Below are 25,525 nucleotides of genomic sequence, written 5' to 3' on the forward strand. Positions count from 1 at the left end.
TCCATAGGTAATTGTCTAAACATAGCATAGCATAGCTGGTCTTGTCCTGGGGCTGTATATCCTGTACCTTGTAAGACTATTTTGAGTTCTGACATTGTAAATTCCACGTCCAGAGCCGACCTATTATCCTGTCTCTTCTCCTTCACGTTTTCATTCTCTGCTAGTAACTGCTGTTTTTGCTGCCTATGCATATCACTGAGATGCTCCCCACTATGTACTGCTGCAAGTGTCCTTCCTAACATATCTGCCTTCTCTTTATCTGTCACTGCCAGCCTCTCCCCATCCACCAAGGCTGGAATTTTAATGGATTTCCTTTTCCCACTCATCCGCTTAAACATGGACCAGACATCACCTAATTTAACTCCTCTGCCAATGGTAGAACAAAATTCTCTCCATGTTCTCTTTTTTGTATATTTAATTGTCCTTCGAGCAGATGCCCCTTTCCTTTGAAACTCTATAACATTATTTTGCGTCATGTTTTTCTTTAATTCTCTAAATGCATTATTTCGCTCTTTAATAGCCCTGCTGCATTCCTCATTCCACCATGGCACCACTTTCTTCCTACCCTTGATTGTTGTTTTGGGTATACTGTTCTCTGCTGCATTCAGTATATGTTGCGTTATTTGGCTTGTAATGACCTCTATGCTTCCCTCTGATGTTAGCAGGTGTACCGACTCCTCACACCATATCCTACATTTCCCCCAATCAGCTTTAGCAAAGCACCACCTGGTTATTACACCTCCTTCCTGCATATATACATTAGTATTCATTTTAGTAAGCACTGGATAATGGTCACTTCCTACAGTGGAGCTATTCAAAACAAACCATTCGCATGTATGAACCAAACAGTTTGACACTAATGTCAGATCCAGGCATGAGACTTTCCCCCTGTGTACATCTACTCTTGTGCCATGTCCATCATTAAGGCATACTAGTGTTCTTTCCTCCAGCATTTCTTCCACTATATTTCCGTTACTATCTGTATGGTTGCTGCCCCATAGACTGTTGTGTGCATTGAAATCACCACACCAAACTTCCTTCCTATGTTTATTGCCTGCTATTTCTTTAAATATATCAGTGGTTAGATTTTTACATGGGTTGTATAAATTGATTATCCTAATGTTATCTTGTTTCCTAGGGTTGCAAATTTCCACTATAATACACTCTATATCATCAGGAGATTGCACCTCCCTATATACCACACCATCTTTGAGAAACGTGGCACACCCTCCACCATTTTGACTTAGCTCTATCATGCCTTATACAGCTAAATCCTGGAATGACAAAGTCTAATTGAGGTCGTAACCAGGTTTCTTGCACACATATTACCTCAGGGACCACCTCTAGCTCATATATATATATTTCTTGAATTCTTGACCATTAGCTATGAGGCTTCTTGCGTTCCACTGTAGTATGTGCAGAACCATGATTAAGGATCTAACCCTCATCCTGATTTTCATTTTCCCAAGCTCCATTTATAGCTAACATTGCATGCATCTGATCTGCTTTAATATCTTTCATGTCTAGGAATTTTCCAGCTGCCTCCACAATGGCTTTGATTCTATCACTTTTCTTTTTTAACTGTAATGCAACATTTACAGTATGGCATATGAATACCACAAAATTCACCTTTTTCACTCCTAGAACATCATCATCCTCTTTACTCTTGGTGGCGCTGTGGGGTTGGATTTGAAGATTACTTTTTGGTGTGTTCCTGCCATTTTGTATTGTAATGCTCTGCTCCATTACACTAGGGGTCTTATTGATTGTTATTGTTCCCCTTACTTTCTTTATTGCTTCTGCGTATGAAACTTTGTTTGTAATCTTAACCCTCTGCACCTCTCTGGCCTCTCTCTGCACTTCACATCCTCCAAACGCAGCACTGTGATCTCCTCCGCAGTTACAACATTTAACCTTTGCATCCTTTTCACATTTTCCATACTCATGTTTTCCTCCGCATCTCGCACACCTTAGCTGCCCTTTACACTGCTGCGCTGTGTACCCCATTCGTTGACATGCGTAACACCTGAGAGGTTTGGGAATGTACTCCCTAACAGTGAAGTTCAAATATCCCATTTGTACTGCCTTAGGTAATGTTCTCTCAAACTGAATGAGAACTGATAATGTTTCTTTGAATGTGCCATCCCGTTTGCTTTTAAGCCTTGTGACTTCCACTACTTTACCTCCTTTTACTTCACTTTTAATATCTTCCACTGAAATGTCCAATGGTACTCCTGAAATTACTCCTCTCAGTTTTGCCATTGCTCCTGGTACATGCGCCTTCATTCTCTCCCCATTCAGTGAGTTCATTCCCAGAATCTTTTCCTGCTGCTGTTTGTTATTGGCATGTATCAAAACCCGCTTGTTGTTCATGAATTTAGCAAATTTAATTTTTCCAATCTCTTTTTCCATTGCTTTGGTAAGTTTAATCGGGTGGTAATGCCCACCATCCTGATTGAATTCTATTACAACTTTCCACTCGTGTTCTAGTTCTTTATCCAACATTGCTTGGCTGACACTTTGACTGATTTTTGATTTTTTGCTTTGATTAGCCTTGTCGGCTTCACCCGACCACCTTCTAGCTCTTTCTGAACTATCTCTTTCTTTCAAAGATCTTTTCTTCCTCGCAGCTTTGGATATCATCCATTCCATATCGTCTCTTTGGCTACCATCTGAGCTGGTTGACATGATGAAACACTCTATGTACAGTTTATGCAAATCCGCCAAAAAATAACAGTCCAATGCTACCGTTTCTGTATGTATCCGAGTTTTCTGATTCTCTCTGAGCTTTCTGTCACGCGTCTCCGACTTCACTTCCTTCTCCGACTGGTTACTTCCTGGTTGTCGAAAGCTCTGGCCCGAGCAACCCGAGCGAGCGCCGATCTTCTTCTTCTTCTTTTCTTTAATGGCGAATCGCTTCCACTTGGAGCATATATCGCCACCTACTGTTTAGTTATTAAATGTTCATACTAAATCCTTGTCTTCAGACCAGTGCTTTTGAGGAATTTGAAGATCAGCTTGTTTGCTTCATTTCTTGATTTACTTTCAAATATTGCCTTGAAATCCATGTCCTTGATGTTGAGTTGTTCCAGTGCAGTTTTCAGAATGAATCTTTGTCTGTTATAGTCCGGGCAGCTAAAAAATACATGATGTATTGTCTCTGGTTGTTGGCAACCATCACAATTGCCATTTGGATGTTTTCCAATCAGATGCAGTGATGAGTTTAGTCCAGAGTGTCCCAATTTTATCCTGCTGTTAATGCTCTGTTCTCTTCTACTACTCCCCCAAGTGCTTCCTGTTCCTACTTCCCTTTGTATCTGATATAAATGTCTTCCTTTGGTGTTACTGTCCCATAGTTTTTGCCATTGTTGCTTGATAACCACTTTGGTAAAAGATTTGACTTCTGCTCTACTGATGGGTACCATAATATCAATCTGGTTTGCTTTCAAACCACATTTTGCCAGTTGATCCACTACTTCATTCCCTCTAATGCCCACATGCGCTGGAACCCACACAAATTGAACAATTCCCAGATGAACTAACCTAAACATGCTTTGTAAAATTTCATGTAAAATATCCTGACGACATTCTGAAGAGAAGTTGTCTATACTCTCCAGAGCTGCACTGGAGTCAGAGCAAATGACCACTCGCATTGGCTGTATTTCCTCTACCCACTGAAGTGCTAGAGAGATAGCCATCATCTCTACTGTATATACTGCAATGTGATCACTTGTACGCTTTCCCACTTTGACTTTTAACTCAGGAACATAAAATGCACAACTCGTTAGACCATTTTCTGGATTTTTGGATCCATCAGTAAATATTTTTATAAAGTGCCCATATTGTTCATGTAGAACAGTGTTCACATAAGCCTGTACATTGAATTTGTTTTTCATTGAATGTACCCGTTTCAATAGTGATAAATCTACTATAGGTTAAGGTAGCAACCATGGTGGAACAGCTGATAACAACACCGTCGGACTAATATTCCATTCCTTAACTTTGAATTCCTTACATATTTCCGAAACACAAAAACAAAAACTTTCTTTTTTTATTTTGTTACTTTCCCAACTTGTTTGTACAGTTTGTTTAGTAGGGTGAGTATCTTTATGGCCCTGTAGATTTGCCCAGTAATTAACAATTAACTGCTTTTCCTCAAAGAAATAGGTACTTCTCCGACCTCTACCTGAAGTGCCGACACTGGTGTAGATCTTACTGCCCCACAGCATATCCTTAGTGCTTGTGCCTGGACTCTATCTAATTTTTGAAGAGAAGAGTATGCAGCTGACCCATACACTATTAGTCCGTATTCTATGGCTGATCTAATTAAGGCTGTGTATACGTTCCTCAAAGCAGCTTTATCAGCCCCCCACTTAGTGCCTGCCAAGCACCTCATAACATTTAAAACCCTTTTACATTTATCTACGACTTTATCAATGTGAGTACTCCATGTGACTCTCTCGTCCAACCATATTCCCAGAAATTTAAATGTCTTCACTTTCTTTAGATCTTGTCCATAAAGTTTTAACCTAACCTCCTCCCCTATCCTTTTCCTCGTAAAAAATAAAGTTTCAGTTTTTCCACCGACAATCTAAACCCCCATGTCAGAGACCAGCTTCCAATTTCCCTAATGGCTTCCTGAATCTTAGCTACAATATATTTTACATTTCTGCCCCTTTTCCAAATAGCTCCATCATCTGCAAAAAGTGACTTACCAATATCAGATCCTACTTGTGTATATATATATATCATTGATCATGATAGAAAATAAAAGAGGACTGATGACACTCCCCTGCGGGGTTCCATTTTCAACTTCATGCCTTCGAGAATATGACTTGCCAACTCGGACTCTGATGGCACGGCCAAACAAAAAATCCATAATCCAATTATATACATTACCTCCCAGACCCATAATGTCCAGTTTTATTAATAATCCTTCCTTCCACATCATATCGTAAGCTTTTTCCACATCAAAGAATACAGCTACAACACACTCCTTGTTCGCTTGGGCTTTCCTGACTTCAGACTCCAGGCACAGCAGTGGATCTAAAGTACTCCGCCCTCTTCTAAACCCACTCTGATAAGGAGTCATTAGTTCATTTTTCTCAATGTAGTATGTTAGCCTTTCTGTTATCATTCTTTCCATAACTTTACACAAGTGTGATGTCAGAGCTATAGGTCTATAACTGCCTGGACTGGTTGGATCTTTCCCAGGTTTCCTAATAGGAATAATGACTGACTCTTTCCATATTATTGGCAGCTTCCCTTTCTCCCAGATCTTATTGTACATCTCCAGCAGCTTTCCTAAGGCAAAATCACTTAATTTGGTCAACATTATATAACATACATTATCTTTCCCAGGAGCAGTCATTTTACACTTACTTAATGCTCTTCTCAACTCTTGAATAGAGAAAGGTATATTTACAACACTCTGCGACGAATGTCTTTCTTCATATACATTAGGATGCTCATCTAACACTTCCTGCCTCCTGATCTTACCTTCTTCTGTCAAATTTTCCGAAGAATGAACTTTGACAATTTTCAGCTAGAATTTCTGCCTTCTCCAAAGCACCAGTGGCAACTTCCCCTCCAATCTCTAATACTGGCAGGTTACTCTGATGTCTTATTCCCCTCATCTTCTTAATCATTCCCCATACTTTATCTAATGGTGTAGTTCTCCCAATACTTGAACAGAATCCTCTCCAACACTCACTTTTTGCTCTTTTAACAATGTTCCTTACCTGAGCCTGTGCCTTTTTATATTCTAATAAATTATGTAATGAATGTGTCTTTCTTAGCTTTCCAAACAGCCTGATTTTGTTTCGGATTGCATCATTACAGTCTTTGTTCCACCACGGTACCATCTTAACACATTTACCAAGTTTCCCAGTTTTATTCCCAATAGTTTGATTAGCGCTTTTAATTATATTTGAAGTAAATTGCTCATTTATTTCATCAATACTTTCTGCCATATCAATCTGATCCAATTCATTATCGCACAATTTAGCAAACATCTCCCAATTTGCTTTAGAAAAAGTCCATCTCATGATACCGTCTAGCTCAACCACATGACTTATATTAAACTTGATTATAATTGGAAGATGATCACTCCAAATACTGTTATTTGTCAATACTTCCCAACTGCTACCAGAAGCTAATTCACTTGTTACAAGAGTTAGGTCGATCGCAGACTCTGTTCCATCTCTAAAATTGATCCTTGTACCTTGCCCATTATTTAAACAAACTAATTCCTTTGTCTCCATTAAGTCCTCCACCACCTGTCCGTTGTAATCTGTTGATCTCCCTCCCCACATTGTATTATGTGCATTAAAATCACCACACCATATTATTTCATTTCCTTGGCAAAGACTGTCTAATTCCTCTATTCTGAGTTTATTACATGGATTATAAAAATTCAGGACACTAATTTTCCTTTTATTAATCCAAACTTCTACACCCAATATTTCTAAATCATGACTGTTCTTAAAAGTTAGCTTACTATAAGACATGACTTCTCTGATAAAGATTGCACATCCCCCTCCCTGGCCATCATTTCTATCTTGTCTTATAGCAGTATATCCCCCAATTATGAAGTCCAAATGAGTCTTCAGCCATGTTTCTTGAATACAAATAACGTCTGGTTTTTCTTTTAACTGATATATAGGTCTTGAATTCTTGTCCATTTGCAATAAGGCTTCTAGCATTCCATTGCAGAATGAGAAAAACCATTCATCTACTCAATCTGTGAATCATCATTATTGGTGGCTAGCATCTCATGTATCATTTCAACGGTTATATCCTTTATCCCCAAAAATTCACCTGCTGCCTCCACTATTGTTTTCAGTCTTGACCTCTTTTTTGTCTGTTGTAACGCAACATTCACCACTTTTCCAATAAAGGCCACAAACTTGTACTTATTAACAATCAATGCATCCTCTCCTATCACACACTTATGTGAACACTTTGTGGGGCTTTCCTTTGCCTTTGGGAGTTTGGGAAAATCTTTTGAAGAGAAAATACTTGATGCTACTTGGGATTTCCTAGCTATGTTTAGTGAAACCTTTTCTGTTGCTTCAGCATATGAGACTTTATTTTGCACTTTGTATCTCTGCACCTCCTTGGCCTTTTTCTGCACTTCACAGCCCTGATACGCAGCACTATGTTCCCCACCACAGTTACAACATTTCACCTTAGCACCTGCAGTACAACTACCATATTCATGTTCCCCCGCACATGTTGGACACCTGGGCTTAGTTGCTTTGCACTTGTCTGCCACATGCCCAAACCTTTGGCACTTAAAGCACCGCAGAGGTTTAGGGATGAATTCTCTTACTGGAAAGCTCATGCAACCGATCATTATCTTCTGTTGCATTGTTTCTTCAAACTGAAGAAGAACAGACAAACTATCCACTATCTTACCTTGATACCTAGTAGGAAGACGCTTTACTACAGTCACTTTCCCCCCTTTAATTTCCTTCTTGAGTTCTTCTATGCCTATTTCTATGGGAACTCCACTGATAACTCCAAGTATTTTCCGATTTGCTCCAGGAACATGGCATTTAATTCGAACTTCATTCAGGGTCTTCATTTTCAGTAACTTTTCCTGTTGTCTTGCATTAATCAACTCAACCAACATCCGTCCTTTGCTCAGAAATCTTGCTTGTTTTATCGATCCAATTTCTTTGTGAATTGCTTTAGTCAGGGCCACTGGATGTAGCTTAGCTGCGGATTGCTCACCAAACTCCACAATCACTTTCCACTCTTCATTCTCAATCCTTTTCTTTACTTTCCTCAATTCATTCTATGAATCAGATTCACTAAGACTGTCACTTGACATGTCAATCTTCTTTCTTGAAGTCTTTTTCCTTACTTCATTCCATCCTCCTTCAGATGCACTTTCCATATCCTCCTCTCCAGGACTCAAAGAAGCCATTCCACCAGCTGCTCTCAATCTCGCACTCACTTCAACGTTCACTCCTATCTCCGTCTACTCAGTCTCAGCACGTGTGTCCGCTCTGGTCAGGATCCGAGAAGCCAATCCCAATATCGAGCGCCGATCTTCAAAATGATCACAACATTTATACACAGAGTTCACTTCTGAGCGAGCTAGACAGTGAGTTGGCAGTGTTCCATTGGTCGGTTTCCCTTTTGGGCGGGATCCCAGGTAGTAAGCCCGCAGTTGTTGATTCCATGTTGCTTCTGTGCGTGTGTGCGTGTGTGCGTGTGTGTGTGTGTGTGTGTGTGTGTGTGTTTATCCCAACCTGATCTCACCAGAATGCGTGACTCCTCCACGACTCCTTAACACCGCATTGCGTGGTGGAGTCACGGAATCTTTTATATTTGCGTGTCGGCACCACGCAAACAACCCCAATGTAAAGTGAATGAGGCTCGTTTGTCGTGGTGCACACACGCATTTCTACAACGTCCTGCAGTGAGCTTTTTATTCTATAAAACGTTTTAAAAATCTACTTTATAGCTTGTAGTAACTCATGGGAGGCTTCTTTTATTTTATTTGTATTCATAATAATTTTTATTTTTCGTCAGAATGTATTATGGTGCATTATTTACCAATGTTTGTTCTCAAAAAACGGTGCATTTTTATTAAATTAGTTATTTTTTAAGGAAGGCCAGAGCTTCAGCTGTGTCAAATAGATTGTTCCCTTTAGTTTACGTTATTTAAAAGACAATTACATTCATATTTGATCATTAATAGTAATAATAAAATTTTTTTTTATAACAACGATAAACCAGAAGAAGATGCCGTCGTTACCACGGCAACGTTATGTCGCGCTTGACGGCAGTGACGTAGCCACGTGACGTTGCCCACGATCACGTCACTTTCATTCATTTCATCTCACAACGGACTACAGTAAGTATCTAAAATCAAGGGGAGTTTATTTCTTTAAAACAGGAAATGATATTGCTTTTATTTATTCCACTGTAGCACAGTCTCTATAGCGTTTCATTCCTGGATATTATGTTGAGTTTTGTAGTGTGTTTAGCTTTTACAATAGGGTACGCGCAAGCTAGCGGCCACGTTCAGCTAGCCTCCGGCTTTCCGGTCAAAGTTTGTAGCTGGATAGCATTTATAGTTTATACAGCTAAATAACATTAGCTGTCCCCGGCACGGTTGGATAGTGGAGGCGCCTGCTAGAAAAATATGTTTAAATGCTTGTATTTGCCCATGTGTTGGAAAGACAGTGTTCATCACAGAGTTGTAATAGTGGAATCGGCGATGGAGTGGAACAAAAATGTGGACCTGGAGTTTTTCCAGAGGATTTGACTGGCCAGTGGGGACATTGGGATTGTTACATTGTATAATTAAAATATATAGTAGAAGATATAAGATATATAAATTATAATACATTTTTATTGCATAATAGAGTAATGCACAGATTAATTATTATTGCACTCCCTTCATTTTGTGTATTGTTTGTATATTGTGTCTGTATTGTTTGTATGCCATGTCCCTCATAATATAACAATATGCACAGTATAAATTATACTAAATTATTATTGCATAATAGACTAATAAACAGATGTTACTGTTATTCTAAATAATCCTAATCATGTTTTTATTTTTCCTGTTTTACAGCTTCTTTACAACTCGATATCACCAACACACACACACACATATAAAACCAACGGCACTTTTAAGAGCCACTCTCTCTCTCACTGTCTCTCTTTCTATCACTCTCTCACTTTCTCTTTCAATCACTCTCTCACCTTCTCTTTTTCAATAGATCTCTCACTTTCTCTTTTAATCACTCACTCTCTCTTTGTATGCCATGTCCCTCAACCCTGAAGTGAGGGTCTTTGAGGATCCCAATGAGGCCACGTTGCACATGGCTGCATTGGTTAGCGAGGCTCTTCTCCATGAGGCCAGGGTGAGGCTTTTCATGATAAGCAAATATCCAAGTCTGTAATATAATCATTGTTATTGCTTTTTATTGATGTAATGTAAAGGGTCTGTTAGACCTTTTTATGCAACCGTTAAATAATTGCTCAAATATAAGAGCTGCTGTCTTATGTTGTATTACACCTTTGTTGTTGATCTCAACCTCTGAAAAATCCATCCCTCCGAAAAAGAAAAGAAAAAGCAGGAAGAGACCCCTTTCTAATCCAGTGGTCACAAGCAGACGTGAGAGACAACGGGAAACACAACGCTCCGCATCAGGTTTGTTCTTTACTATATCATGATTTCTAAGTCTAAGAATAAAGATCATTCATAACAAAGTTATTTTGGTGTACACAGTATGAAATTATGTAATTTAAAGATACCTCTTGAGAAATCTGTTGCAATGTTTAAAACATTTTCAAATTAAATCAAGATATTGTAAGAGCCTGTGACTGATAATCCTCGCTTGTGTTGTATTTTTGAACATGTGTACCTCGATTTGGATAAAAGTATGGCAAATGTAAATTGTCATTGTGATGCTGTGGTAATATGTTCTTAGTTTCATTACCTGCAGTCCCTACAGAGCATTTTCATATTACAATGAATTGGTGTAATTTTAGATTGATTGAAGGGTTAAGCAAAAATGACTGTCTCTGCAGCTTCACAAGCCAGAAGAGACGATCCTGTGCATGAGGAAGGCCTTCAGCTAGAACATCAAGAGTTTGGTAGTCTTGGTGAGTATATTGATTATAACAGCAGTTGACTGGCACTACAGTTTTTCCCAATTTTTGCATTTTTATACTCATCTAGTTAATCATAATAAAGTATTGAGTGTTGACTGTTTCATGACAAGTGAATGCATATTTGGTATAAGTATCACTTGCTAATATTGCTTTGGATGCATATGATGATTCATAGCATGTTGCTATTATTAGTCCGCATATATTTTTCCAACTCAAAAGTGTTTCAGTATACTACCTTAATATCCATCATACCAGTTTTAGGGTGGCGGCTTAACAGCTGTTTTATTTTTTAGAAACACATCTCCAAGAGTTAAGGGACACCCTAACTGCAGTCCAGGTTCTGGGGGCAACAGACGGAACGGTTTCTGCTTGGGCACAAAGGCAGCTTCTCACAGATGTGAGAATGAAAACTGCTAGGCCAATGCTTTTTAATGCAAAACTCTCAGCTGAGAGAATAGCCATTCAGAAGTGCCACAGATGCTGTGCAGAAGAAGCGACTTAGGTGCCTGGACTATGTTCCACTGGACATGGAGTTCCTCTGTGCAACCTGTGACATGGAGGCCCACAAGAGAAATATCTTCCATGACAGAGAGGCTGTGTTCAATGGATTTCTGGAGCCCATTCCCCCTACAACTGCTGTGGTGGATGAAAATGGCCAGCCTCAGTTTTGTGAACAAAGTATGTAAAGATTAACATTACATTACAATGTCCCATTATAGTGTAGTTCCCAAAATTAAGTGTGAATGGGAAGTGTACCTAGCTGATTGAAAAAAGTATGATTGGTTTTGATTAGGGCTGCAAGATATGTGGAAATGATGCAACATTTTATTGAATATCTTGATAATCTGGAGAATTAAGGAAAAACTGTAAATACAACCTTCCTAACTTATTTTCTATATTGCAGTATGTCAACTGCCTGTTCCTATACTCCAAGGTCAATCTGTGAATGCTCTGATGACGTCACAGTTACTCCTTGGAAGCATATTTCTGTGGTCACCATCAACGGTATGTTGTTCTGAAAGCCCTTCTTTTTGTACAAGTAGTATTGTACAGCAGAATTTTACCACTTTGTGCAACGCAAAGATTTTTATCACCTGGTCATTTTCAGACAACATCCAAATGCCATGTCAAATAGCTAATACATCATATATGCACATCTATGTATTAAATACAATATTTTAAGGCAAACTCACAGTTTGATTACCGAAATATCTTTACTTTGTCCATTTGTTCACAGGACGATACAATGTCTGCTTGCCTCGGAAATCCTGTCCATCCTGCTCTGCAGAATGGACTCCTGAGGTTAAAGACCTGCTTTTGTATCGGTACTGGCCAGCTAGCACCAGCTGCCAGACGCTTTACAAATATGATGTGTTCACCTCATGCACATGAAGGTGACAGCACCAGCCATGTCCAGGCAGGCATTTCTGAAAATGTTGGAGCACAGATCTGTTCAAGCTGGACGGGTAAATCTGCCTGAATCACACGGAAACATACAAAAAAAAATATATTACTGTATACCATATCATTAATTGTTGGCATTGCTTTCAAAATAATTACGAATCCACTTTTTTAAAATCAATATACAGACAGGTAGTATCTGTGCTGATACATTTCAGCGAAGCTTCTTGGAGTTTTGCTTCTGTCAGTACAAACAAGAGGATATGTGCCAGGTCCATCACTTTGTTTGTCCAGCATGTTCTCCAGACATGTTGGCTGTCTGCTGTGATGGAAACCGCAAGCATTACCGCTTTTCCAAGTCAAAAGGGTAGGTATAGGTATTAATGAAAATGATAAAGAACACAACGCTAATACAAATAGTAGCCCTTGGGGTTGTCTTTGAGTAGCCATAACAGAAATTAAAACAAATCATAGTAATGTAGTGCTTTGTGATTTTTATTATTGACTTGTATGTTAACTTATCATGGACAGGACTGAGGAGCCGCCAATCTATGAGGGTTTGTTCCTGGCCAAGGACGAGGAAGTCGCAACATTTGTTGACCTTGTCAGAGGCAACATGAAAAGTGTACTTTTTTTTTATTATTATGATAGTTGCAGTTACATATGTGGTGTTCTTTTTTGTATATGTCAAAACTTGTGTGTAATAAACTGACTTTATAGGGAAAGGACAGTGCCGTCTGTGGTACTGCCAAATTCACCGCTGGCAGACAGATGTCAAAAAAGTCTGGTGCCCAGATAGACGAGGAGGGCATTCAAGTGGCAGTTTGCAGGTATGTATTTGTAAGTGTGTCTGTGTGAGTATATGTGTTTGGTTCTTGAGTCTGGTCTCATTATTTCAGTTTTAATAGCAATCCAAGTCTAAGTCTTTGTAAGAATTGGAACCATTAAACACTTTTGATGGTGAAGCGGAATTTATCCATCATTTGTAGCATCCAAGTGATATTTGTTGTTATAGCCACCTACTGTAGATGACAGAGATGAGTGCTTAAGCCAGGCCTTGCTGTGTCAGTTTATTATTAACAACTAGATTTTCTTCTGATTAATCAGACATGGGTTTCTCTTACGAGGACTGAACCACTTCCGTGGAGAAATATACGCTTACCCAATGTTTCTCCAAAAAGAGATGTCCAAGAAGGCAAATGTTGACTTCTTCTGTATGGATATAACATGCAGGTAATCCTCACTGTCATATTGCACATCCACAACAATGTTTAAAATGGCCTATGCCTCAGCAGTCATTTTAGATGTTGTTGATATTGTTGTCATGTCAATTAAAAGTTTATCTTTGTAACACTCAATCACAAAATGCTGCTCCTGCTTCTTAGGTACTGGCTATACCTTAACAAAATAGCCAGGGGATTACCAGAGCTTCTGCCGTTGACCGAAATGACGCCATTTCTTAGAGTGATGCATGCTAAAGCCCATACAACGAAATGCGAGGTAAATAACATCTTTAATGCAAAGGATTTTTGAAAGTTGTGCATGGCATGCCTTATTGGATATCAAACACTTCTAAAGAAATGCTACATAACACTACTTGCGCTGTGTTGCAGGTGAGATGGGGTGGCAGAAGTCAGGACGGAGCAGGAAACACAGTGGGAGAGGAAGTAGAGCAGGTATGTTATTAATGGCATTATTGTAACTGTATGGATACAATAAGTCTTAATAGAAAGCAGTACAAATATGTATGTGTCATCTCAGTGACAAGCCTGTTGATTAGTTTCAAGCATATCCTTTATGTCTGAGTTCAAATGAAAGATAGACAGCTCATATGTTCAGCAACACTAAATGCATGCATATTGTAGGAAGTCAGTACACAAGTTTTCTCTTAAACCATCCAGTTCAAGATCTATGATGTGTAGGTGATATTGTTATGTGATGGTGACCGAACATTAATTGTAACATTCATTATAGGTGAACAGCTTTCTCTCCAGGGCAGCTCTGGTCACAAAATACATGACAAAAGCAGGTTGGTATTAACACTACACACTGTGATAAGGCAGCCCTGATAAGTATTTTACAGAGAGTTCCCTCCTTAAAAACATTAAGCATATAGGGAACCCCCCCCCCCCGGGGTCTAGACACTGGTGATGATGCTGAAGATCTGGATTTGATGAGGAGATGGGATGAAGAGGGGATGTGATGAGGTCTTTGGATTAGCTCTCCTGGCAGTGGATGTGATGAGAGGAGGTGGATGGGGGGGAGGCGGGCGGCAGCATGAACACCTGAAATAACAGCTGACTGCCATTTTAAAGTTTGGCTGTAGCACGTTGATTGGCTGCTGGAGAATGAGGTGAAATGTAATATGTTAAAGACAACGCCTGTGATGAGCTGATTATATGCAGCTGCGGAGTGAATGTATATATATATATATATATACCTAGTCTTCCTGAAAGAACTTGCGCTGAGCTTCATTTTACATCAATATGCAATTCACCTGTGAAATTAATTGCCAGTGGCCATAAAACAATGCATACAGATACTTCAAGTCAAAAACAATGTAAGTCTGTTGCAGTTGTTAAACTGTTGCACTTTAATTACATACAAACACCAAAACATTTTTATTTGCATTGCATTGGGATTTGCATGGGGTGGGAATCAGGCTGCTTGCCAGGATGGAGGCCAGGACATACCACTGAAAAAAAATAAAAATAAAGGGAGGGTGAAGAAGAATTAGTGAGCAGTAATACACATTCAATCGATTTTCATTAGGCTACTGTAACATTCTTATACTGTTTTATAAACTTTTGAAGACAAGGGCAGTGTTGTATGAAGTATTTGGTATTCCAGTGTATGGATGCAGTGATTAAAGGTGGGGTATGTAAGTTTGAGAAACCGGCTCGAGTGCGCTAGGATTTGAAAATACACAGCAGGAAAAAATCTGCCACTGCCTTACAGAGCCTCTCCTCCAACACACACGAACACGCACATGACCAATGAGGGCACGAGATAAGTTTGTGATGGAAGGCTGACAGGCAGGTAGGCCATCCAGTTATTTTAGCCGGGCCGGCTCAGATGATTGGTCGTGCTTTTTACAGTACTACGCCTTCCACAGATGATATTTTTGTATGGATTTTTTGTCAAAGCACTTTAGATATTCATTGCTATCGGGATGTTAAGAGCATTCCATGGAATATAAAAAAAGTGTATCTCAGGCCGGTTTCTCAAACTTACCTACCCCACCTTTAACCAATGTCACTTTTAACAGTTCAGCTACACTGAGTGTTTTTGTTCTCACTTTCTAAACAACTACATTATGCTACGTTAAGGTTCCTTACAGCAACTGTTGCTCATTGACAAATATGGAAAACTGGTTAATCGGGTTAATAAAGGTAAATAGGCACAGCAGCTGAAAATGCCAAAATGTTGTGGAAAGATCCTATAAAACCTCGAATTATAAGAACACATTCATCCATCCTTAGTGTAATAATTGTAAAACCCTGACAAAGGTGATATTTCCTCAGACTATTATCATAACATCAAAATGTAAAATCATTGCATCCCTAGAGCCTTACAGCAGAACATTTCAAGTGAATAACAATTCCTCCAACAGGCACATTGTATTCCAAGATAAGGGATCAAATAGCATTTGATAGATAACAAACAGTCTATAGATCCCCTTGGGGAAATGATATCATGATGCGTTTGTTACGTTACAATTTGATCTGCCCAATAATAGGGTACTGATATATTACCCTTTGTTGTAGTTTACGGTTTCACCACTTGATTGTCACTGTTGTTGATTTGCACATCTGTAGATTAATGAACTTGTGTATAGCTGGTGCTACAGACAGCAGAACTTTTTGCATTTTTCTTTAACAAATGCCACCTAAGATAATGGCGTGCCAACAATTACCACAAATGTTAACAGCACACATAGATTTAATTGTACAAAAGCAAATTAACATACCAAATGGTGCAGGGCTCCCACTGGTAAAGGTGCTCCGTCCCCCCTGTGGCAGGCAGACAAAGAGATTGTACATCTGTATGTTATTTGAACGTTGAACTTTCACAAGTACTTATGATATATGTATTGTTCAAATAGTTTGCATATATTTAAAAATATAGTCATGAAAAAAGAAGTCTGACCGACTAGAGGGATTTACAGAATGTTTACACAAATAGCTTAATATTGTGAATTGGACAACAGCATTCCTTCAAAGTAAGATAAAGTAATTGCTATACACATTCAGAAAAGTTATCCAACAGCAAACACTGTCATCCAGGTCATCATTATCCTACTTTTCGGTTCCTTGTCTTTATTATTTTGCGGACAGGGAACACCTCGAGTTGGTTGTGAGAGTAATCTGTAATTGTATGGAATACATTATTAACAGGTAAAGTATGTTTTGTATAGGGCTCAACTCAGAATGCACAAACATTTCCACTGTGTGACATAAGCACATTTAGTGTTTCCTACTGAGAAATCACAGAAGTTTCAGAGTCTACACATGGTTTTATTCAAAATCTTAGCTTCTCTGCCATTCCTTCGGGATGCTGCTGTGTCTGCTAATGGACTGATTACATCTTACATTGCTTGCTACTGAGTGGATATGTTTTAGTCTTATATTCATTACACTGGGACTTGGGCTCTGTAGCACTATATTACATTAAGCAATGATGTGCAAGCTTTCTATTAAATTATAAAGTATATAAAGGTTTTAATGAATGTGACTTCAGCTTATCAGACAACATACATACAGGTTACTCTGTTGTGTCTTTGTTTTAACTCCAAAATCTGCATGTGTGCTAAACATTAATATAGCATACATGCATAACATTTGAAGGCAAATATGAGTCCGGCCTTTCATAAATCAATGTTTGGAACGTCTACAAAAATCGCAACATTAACTTACTGATGCTTATGTGGCATCTAAATGAGTAGAATACAAGCTAAACATACCTTTCATTTTGATGGTTCTTTTACGTTGCTGCCGCATTGGTGGGATTTGGTGTGATGGTTCCTGGTGTGGTGGTGGGTGGGTGATGGGAGCCTGGTGTGGTGGTGGGTGGGTGATGGGAGCCTGGTGTGGTGGTGGGTCTGCTGTTTCCCCTGGTTGCTGATCACATGGCACCAAATGTAAGATATAGCTATCGGTTGGGTTGGGTGGGTCTTGGGGTGGTGTTGGTGTGTCAGGGGTCTCTTCTTGATCTGGGTTGAGTGTTGTCCCTGAGTTTGCAGTACAAATCTGTTTAAAAGCCAACATATTTATTTATTTATTATTTATAATACCAAAATGTTGCATTGGTTAGTTATCTGTTCATATATATTTATACATATCCACATCTGTTTATACAACCATTTCATTCATGCCTACCCATTAGGGATGTTAAGATTCACCAATTCGCATCGGTGCACCGGCATAAACGTTCAAGATGCGAGTGCACCGGTTGAAAGAGTGCACATCGGCTATAGTTTGGGTTGAACTCGCGATGCATCGATTGTAGCGTCTTTGCATCAGTAAAAAAACGATTCATTCATATAAAATCCCCTCATCGCATAATGTTGAATAAAATCGTATCGAACTGTATCCCAACAGGGGTGAATCGTATCGTATCGCATCGCTTGGTGTTTCAAATGTATCGTTAATGTATCGTATCGTTAATGTATCGTATCGTTGGCAACCTATCGAGATGCGCATCTCATCGGCCTCAGTGATGGAGATGCACATCCCTACTCCCCATATTAGTATTTCATTTTACTTTCTGTTTCATCTTATTCTATTTTAGATGTATATATTTGACTTATTCCTGCATGTTAGTTTTGTACCTACGTTGTTGGACTAGTTCCTTCTTGCACTATTTTATTTCTTCTTGTACTATTTGTATGCTGCATTGTTGGAGGAGCCTTGGAGTTAAGATTGTCATTTCCAACAACTACGCTGTAGCGGTGCATATGACAATAATACCTTTGAATATTGAATGTTTGAAAACAGGAACATGGAATACACACACATACATTATAAAATATGAAATTAGGCCAATGTGCAAAACATGCAAAAAAAGGCAACCCTAATCAAGCTAAACTGTAAAAAAAGTCAAATTGATTGAGTATGTTTATAAATATTTATAAATGTTTACAGCAATCAAACTGATCGCTTCAATATTTGCAAAAGTCAATGGTATCCCCCACACTGGGTTATCATTGGAAAATGGAAGTTTGATAAGTGAACAAAATGTATTTATTTAAGTTTTGGCCTGCAATATAATTAGGACTCATATGTGAGATTGTGCGAGAGCTGTCACTGGCTTTATTTCTAGACTTTGCTATCCATATGTGTAGGTGGGAAAGATGTGCTGGGTCAGGTCACTTGAGAAGACGTGTGTGGGGGCCGGAGTGTCTTCAGTGCGCTCTTTGTGCACCACAGAACGCATTGGAGACACAGTCTGGTACTTGCATCTGTTCTGCTATTGTTTACTGATATTTCATGTTATCTTGGATTTTTTTCATCAGCTGTGGTGCGCTCCACAACTGACCACGAGTGTCAGTACTATACTGTTTCAACCATCTCCTCTGCGCTCCGATGGTGGGGAATGTGATGGCGAGACAGTGCTGATGAAATACTAAGTGGAATTTGATTTGAGATTTGAGTTGGCTTACTTCTTTTACAATTGAAAGATGCTTATAGAATTAGTTATGGCTCACAAGCATATGCAAAAATAACACTGATGGTTTGAATGTAGGATCTTTAAGAAACGTGTGATATTAACTGAAATTAAATATGTGAGAGGTTATATGTATAATGATGCTTATAACATGTATTTATACAATCTGGCTTCAATTCACCACCTCACAATATGCATAGACAATTTCCCCTGTCACCATAATCTTCTGTCAATTAAAAAAAATATATAGATTACAACTTTTGCATGGGAAGTGGCATACACCTCTTTCAAGCCCTGTTTTGTGCATACATAACAGTTATAAATGAGACCCCAGCTCTTTAAAATGACTCTCTTTGTTGCTTTGAAATAAACAGGACAAATCAACACCACACATTGTATAACAGATAGTCAATATATGCATGAGTGACTCGTGCAGATGGTTATTAAATAAATGCAATCTCACCTGCAACCAGCAGATTGTAGATGACCTCCACATTTTCGAGGCATGTCTTGGCGTATGTGGTCAGCTGGGCATGCGTGAGCATCAACACCTTGGTTTTAGATGACACCCTCTTGCTAGGGGGATACGCCAACAGCAGCATGGGCTTCAAGCCAAGGGCATGCAACTTTTCCATCTGGGAAAGTAATTGTTGAGAGGTAGAGAGATCAATTAGATAAATACACAAAACTGTTGTTTACATTTGTTGAATTTATCTGCAAGCTTGCCCTGAAGTAGCATCAAAATAAATCATCTACACTAATATCCTGGCATCATAATAAAAACAATGATTTGTTCATAATGTTTTGTTGAATACATTTGGGATTTTTAACTTATGAGACATTTCATAAACTTCCAACACATAATAGTTCATGCTGTTTGAAAATCATTAATCATGAATTATATTCTCATTAAAGCTTGAGAAACCGGCTCGAGATACACTTTTTGTTATATTCCATTGAATGCTCTTAACATCCCGATAGCTATGAATGTCCGAAGTGTTTTGACAAAAGATCCATACAAAAAATTCATCTGTGGAAGCCGTAGTACTGTAAAGAGCATGACTAATTATTTTAGCCGGCCCGGCTGTATAACTGGACGGACTACGTGCCTGTCAGCCTTCCATCTGTGCACAAACTTATCTCGTGCCCTCATTGGTCATGTGCGCGTTCGTGTGTGTTGGAGGAGGAGCTCTGTAAGGAAGTGGCAGATTTTTTACGGCTTTGTATTTTCAAATCCTAGCGCACTCGAGCCAGAGTCCTGCACGGGTCTGATTTTCAAGACCCGCTCCCGCCCCGCACCCGCGACGTGCAATACCGAACCCGCCCCGCTACTCGCACATATTGCCAATTAGTTCCGCAACCCGACCCGACCCGCCGGCACAAGATCCGCAACCCGACCCGAACCCGCATATATATAAGCAGTGAAAACGTGCAATTATTAACACACGCAGTTGCATATTTGGCTCAAAAAGCCTGGGATGTTGGTTATTTTCTGCATCTAGGAGGACACCAAAAGCCTCCCAGACGTTGGATTTCGCTCTTGAGGAAGAGTTATTGAAAATGCTGTATTCTCCGCTAGAGAGCTTCCCCTCAACCTTTCAGAATGTGGCGCGCTCAGCAGCAGATAGATGCGCTGCAGAGGTTATGATTATGCTCGGTCCCGCGGGGGAGAGGTCTGAGGATTTAAACATTAAACTAAATTATTATTATTTAAATATATTTATTATGCAACACCCGCAACCCGACCCGCATCATCTTTGTTTTACCCAGAACCGAACCCGGAAAAAAGCGTTTGAAAAAATACCACCCGCAAATCATCTTTTTTGCGAGTCACCCGTCGGGTACCCGCGGATACCCGACCCGATGCAGGACTCTGACTCGAGCTGGTTTCTCAAACTTACATACCCTACCTTTAATGATACAATTAATACTGTGCAATACCAGTTAATTTATAATCCTCTGACAAAGTAATAAAACTACTTTTCACACTTTTGGTGAATCAGATAATTCTGTAAACTACATTCCAGAATGGCGGTGTCATCAATAACGTGGAACTTGATTCGGTTTTTTGTCATTGATGACAACCACTGCTGCTGCTGGCTTTGGAATTTTTCTATTTTCTTTTTCAGTCTCACATTTTTGGGCTGTGTATGGTTACATACTGGGCAGATTTTATTACCACAGTAAATACTTTGCCTACAGCTTGGGCAGGTCTTTTTTTGGGACCCTCCAGCCATTTGTAGGAGTGAGAGAGTGAGTGATTAAAAGAGAAAGTGAGAGAGAGTGATTGAAAAAGAGAAGGTGAGAGAGTGATTGAAAGAGAGACAGTGAGAGAGAGAGTGGCTCTTAAAAGTGCTGTTGGTTTTATGTGTGTGTGTGTGTGTGTGTGTGTGTGTGTGTGTGTGTGTGTGTGTGTGTGTGTGTGTGTGTGTGTGTGTGTGTGTGTGTGTGTGTGTGTGTGTGTGTGTGTGTGTGTGTGTGTGTGTGTGTGTGTGTGTGTGTGTGTGTGTGTGTGTGTGTGTGTGTGTGTGTGTGTGTGTGTGTGTGTGTGTGTGTGTGTGTGTGTGTGTGTGTGTGTGTGTGTGTGTGTGGATATGTGTGTGTTGGTGATATAGAGTTGTAAAGCAGCTGTAAAACAGGAAAAATAAAAACATGATTAGGATTATTTAGAATAACAGTAACATCTGTGCATTACTCTATTATGCAATAATAATTTAGTATAATTTATACTGTGCATATTCTTTTAATATGGGGGACATGGCATACAAACAATACAGACAGAATATACAAACAATACACAAAATGAAGAGAGTGCAATAATAATTAATCTGTGCATTACTCTATTATGCAATAATAATTTAGTATAATTTATATATCTTATATCTTCTACTATATATTTTAATTGTACAATGTAACAATCCCAATGTCCCCACTGGCCAGTCAAATCCTCTGGAAAAACTCCAGGTCCACATTTTTGTTCCACTCCATCGCCGATTCCACTATTACAACTCTGTGTTGAACACTGTCTTTACAACACATGGGCAAATACAAGCATTTAAACATATTTTTCTAACAGGCACCTTCACTATCCAACTGTGCCGGGGACAGCTAATGTCATTTAGCTGTATAAACTATAAATGCTATCCAGCTGTATAAACTATAAATGCTATCCAGCTACAAACTTTGACCGGAAAGCCGGAGGCTAGCTGAACGTGGCCGCTAGCTTGCGCGTAGCCTAATGTAAAAAAGCTAAACACACTACAAAACTCAACATAATATCCAGGAATGAAACGCTATAGAGACTGTGCTACATTGGAATATCATTTCGTGTTTTAAAGAAATAAACTCCCCTTGATTTTAGATACTTACTGTAGTCCGTTGTGAGATGAAATGAATGAAAGTGACGTGATCGTGGGCAACGTCACGTGGCTACGTCACTGCCGTCAAGCGAATGTAATTGTCTTTTAAATAACGCAAACTAAAGGGAACAATCTAGTTGACACAGCTGAAGCTCTGGCCTTCCTTAAAAAATAACTAATTTAATAAAAATGCACCATTTTTACAGAACAAACATTGGTAAATAATGCACCATAATACATTCTGACGAAAAATAAAAATTATTATGAATACAAATAAAATAAAAGAAGCCTCCCGTGAGTTACTACAAGCTATAAAGTAGATTTAAAAAACGTTTTATAGAATAAAAAGCTCACTGCAGGACGTTTTAGAAATGCGTGTGTGCACCACGACAAACGAGCCTCATTCACTTTACATTGGGGTTGTTTGCGTGGTGCCGACACGCAAATATAAAAGATTCCGTGACTCCACCACGCAATGCGGTGTTAAGGAGTCGTGGAGGAGTCACGCATTCTGGTGAGATCAGGTTGGTTTGTCCCTCTTCCCTCAGGCAGATCCCCCAATCAATGATTTGGAGTCATGACAGAGGACTCTTTGACAGGACACATACTCATTCCCCCTAAACATCTTCAACACACACAAACATCGTATCATGTATCTTATCACACAACAGTCACCTGTTTTTCTCTATGAAAGCCATATTTGTAAATATCCAAACGCCATCGTCCCATGACAGTCACCGCATCAGTCAACCAACATAAGTTAATTGTTCTTGTGGCTTAATGGCTTCCCTGAACTTCCCTTCACCCCAAAGTCAGCTTACTAGGAATGAATACATTTTATTGATAAGCTCAAAAGGACGTTTATCTTGTTTACTGCTGTGTGACCCAAGTCTCAAGGCCTGCAGGATGTGTAGGAGATAAATCATTAATTCTACAAGACTTTAACTGCCTTATATCTGAAAATGTATCTGGGACTTCCCCTGTTAATTGCAAGGACTATTGATAATTAACAGAGAGACCCTAGGGGCCTCTTCTTGGTATCTGCTAGGCAGAAGTCACTCAATGCAGAAATCACAAGTTTAACACACATTCTATATAAGGTGACATTAAAATGAATATACCAGATTTAACTTTCCTGCCATAACACGTTACTTTAATACTTCAAATAATTCAAATAATACTTCAGGCTCCACAGCTGAGATCGCTTCATTGCCTCATCCACCAAAGCCTCCTGTGCGCAAAACTGAGTGGTGGGTTAAAAAACACAATGGACTCTGTCATGGCGATTATTAACTTTATTCGTTGTAACTACAGTTTACAGCACCGCCTTTTCCGCCAGATGTTGTCAGACATGTCAGCTCGATATAATGATTTGCTCATGCACAGTGACATTAGATGGCTAAGCAAAGGAAACGTCTTGAAACGATTTTGTGAACTTAAGGAGGAGATCATGGCGTTTCTCCGCAATTCAAAACATAAAAAAGCCAACGCCTTTCTGTGTCTGATAGAGAATGATGAGTTTTACGCTGCTGTTTGGTTTTTGAGCGACATTTTCCAACATCTGAACCAACTCAATGGAGCTGCAGGGCAGAGATAAAATGGTTACACAACTTGTAGAGAGACTCCATGCGTTTCAAAAAAGCTCACACTTTTTTTTGCGGATTTATGTCCAGGCAAAATGCTCCATTTTCCAACACTGCGCACTGCAGGTTTACAAATCACTGAGGTGATGACTGGATTTATGGACGCATTGAAAACCAACTTTGCCGCAAGGTTTGAACATTTCAGTCTCCCGACTGAAGTGATGAGATTTGTGAAGGACCCTTTCTCTGTGGATGTAGAGGGGGAGTTTGCACTGAAAGCAAAGGAGCTGATTGTGACATTAAATGAGGCGTCTTTACAACTCGAACTCATTGACATTCAGTCATCAGATGTCCTGCGACAGTCATTTCAGCTGGCAGGTTCTGAAAAGTTCTGGACTCATGAAGTCAGCCATGAGAAATTCCCTCATTCAAGGGGTCTTGCACTTTTTGTCTTTACAATGTTTGGCTCAACTTACACGTGGGAATCGGCATTCTCACACATGAATGCCATAAAAACTAATAATCGAGCATCCCTCACTGACCAGCATCTGCATCACTGTATGCGTATTGCCATGACAACGTATACTCCCGACTTCCCTGCTCTTGCTAAATCGAAAAAATGCCATTTCTCTCATTAGATGGCATATATCTGCCAAGTTGGTTGCATACTATATGTCAGTTATCACTATGTTAATCAAAAAAGGTTTGAGTTTTAAAAGGCTGTGTGTTGTGGTTTGGTAATTAATACAAGTCTTTTGATAATTGTTTTTGCTTTTAATTAATCAATTGATGTGGTATGGCTCACTTGTCTTTATTGTTATTATACCATAATATGCACTGTTGTTTGTGTATGGCCCTAAATTGCTATTTTGTGTGAATTATTCGATCATTTAATGTAAATCTAATGATGTTGATGGTTATATTAGCTTCACATGTACTGAGTTCTGAACTTGCCATTTATAAAGGCCTTGGGGCTATGTTTGATTTAATTAAACAAAGTATATGCACTCCACTATGCTGTTGTAGTCATTTCATTTCATACCTTTATTTATGCAGGTGAATCCCATTGAGATCATTGATCTCTTTTTCAAGGGTGACCTGCTGTAGTATTTACTGTATCTGAAGCTCTTAATATGATTGCTCATATTTCAAGCCATTTTTTTCCCGGCCCCTTGCTTTGGATCATTTTCATCAACCGGCCCCCATTACAAACTAATTGAATAGCCCTGCTGTAGACCATTCGGGTCAATATAAATACAATTAATGCAAAGCTCCTTTACCCTTGACTCGGCTCTCCTGTGTCTGCACACCTTGTCCATTCTGGTGCTGTTACCAAACTACATGTAACTTTCCTGACAGCAGCCGAGATGTTGCAGCCCCAGCAGACCAGACCATAAAAGATTGCTTATGCCATCACAGAGTCATGGAAGGTCTGAAGTAGTGCCCCCTGCACTCCAAAATACCTGTCTCCTCAGCAGATACAGTCTGCTCTGTCTATTCTTGTAGATAGCAGCAGTCATCCGACCAGTCCAGTTTATTGTTCAGATTAACACAAAGGTACTTGTTAGATTTCACAATCTCAATCCCTAAATATTTATAATATTATTTCATGGGTTATATCTATTTGAAATGTGGTGTAGTCGTGTCTCATGACACAATATTGAAGCATTTGACTCCATGTTGCAAAAAGGGAAATGTTTTAATAAAACAAATCAGTATTTTCACACACACACACACACACACACACACACACACACACACACACACACACACACACACACACACTCAAATTACACTGAATTGACTGGCAGGCTCCCAGGTGTCTTCCCATTTTCTCCCACTGAAAAACACAATGAATAAAAACAACCATAAGAT

The 25,525-nt window shown here is 39.3% G+C and overlaps 2 protein-coding genes across 10 annotated transcripts in view; one reads left to right on the top strand and one right to left on the bottom strand.

The window, feature by feature from the left end:
- The first annotated feature begins 8,827 nt into the window (after positions 1-8,827).
- The window catches only part of LOC307044842 (uncharacterized protein), a 45,150-nt gene continuing 28,452 nt past the window's right edge, over positions 8,828-25,525 (top strand). Inside the window, exons 1-14 of one of the 3 annotated variants that reach the window (XM_079690255.1) lie at positions 8,828-8,869; positions 9,596-9,887; positions 10,090-10,177; positions 10,558-10,632; positions 10,935-11,319; positions 11,546-11,646; positions 11,879-12,107; positions 12,231-12,409; positions 12,574-12,667; positions 12,763-12,872; positions 13,150-13,275; positions 13,428-13,542; positions 13,656-13,718; positions 14,017-14,071. In XM_079690255.1, the coding sequence (XP_079546381.1) occupies positions 12,024-12,107; positions 12,231-12,409; positions 12,574-12,667; positions 12,763-12,872; positions 13,150-13,275; positions 13,428-13,542; positions 13,656-13,718; positions 14,017-14,071 (826 nt within the window). In that variant the 5' untranslated portion in view covers positions 8,828-8,869; positions 9,596-9,887; positions 10,090-10,177; ... (2 more) ...; positions 11,546-11,646; positions 11,879-12,023. The remainder of the gene's footprint in view (positions 8,870-9,595; positions 9,888-10,089; positions 10,178-10,557; positions 10,633-10,934; positions 11,320-11,545; positions 11,647-11,878; positions 12,108-12,230; positions 12,410-12,573; positions 12,668-12,762; positions 12,873-13,149; positions 13,276-13,427; positions 13,543-13,655; positions 13,719-14,016; positions 14,072-25,525) is intronic. The other 2 variants (XM_079690256.1, XM_079690257.1) reach the window with 2 other exon arrangements.
- LOC307044843 (uncharacterized protein) overlaps positions 14,612-25,525 on the bottom strand; it is a 50,192-nt gene continuing 39,278 nt past the window's right edge. For 2 of the 7 annotated variants that reach the window (XM_079690258.1, XM_079690264.1), the window contains exon 11: positions 14,612-25,490. The gene's annotated coding sequence lies outside the window, so the exon portion shown is untranslated. The remainder of the gene's footprint in view (positions 25,491-25,525) is intronic. The other 5 variants (XM_079690260.1, XM_079690263.1, XM_079690262.1 and 2 more) reach the window with 5 other exon arrangements.

This window comes from Notothenia rossii (genome assembly GCF_949606895.1).
Source record: "Notothenia rossii genome assembly, chromosome: 6".
NCBI lineage: Eukaryota > Metazoa > Chordata > Actinopteri > Perciformes > Nototheniidae > Notothenia > Notothenia rossii.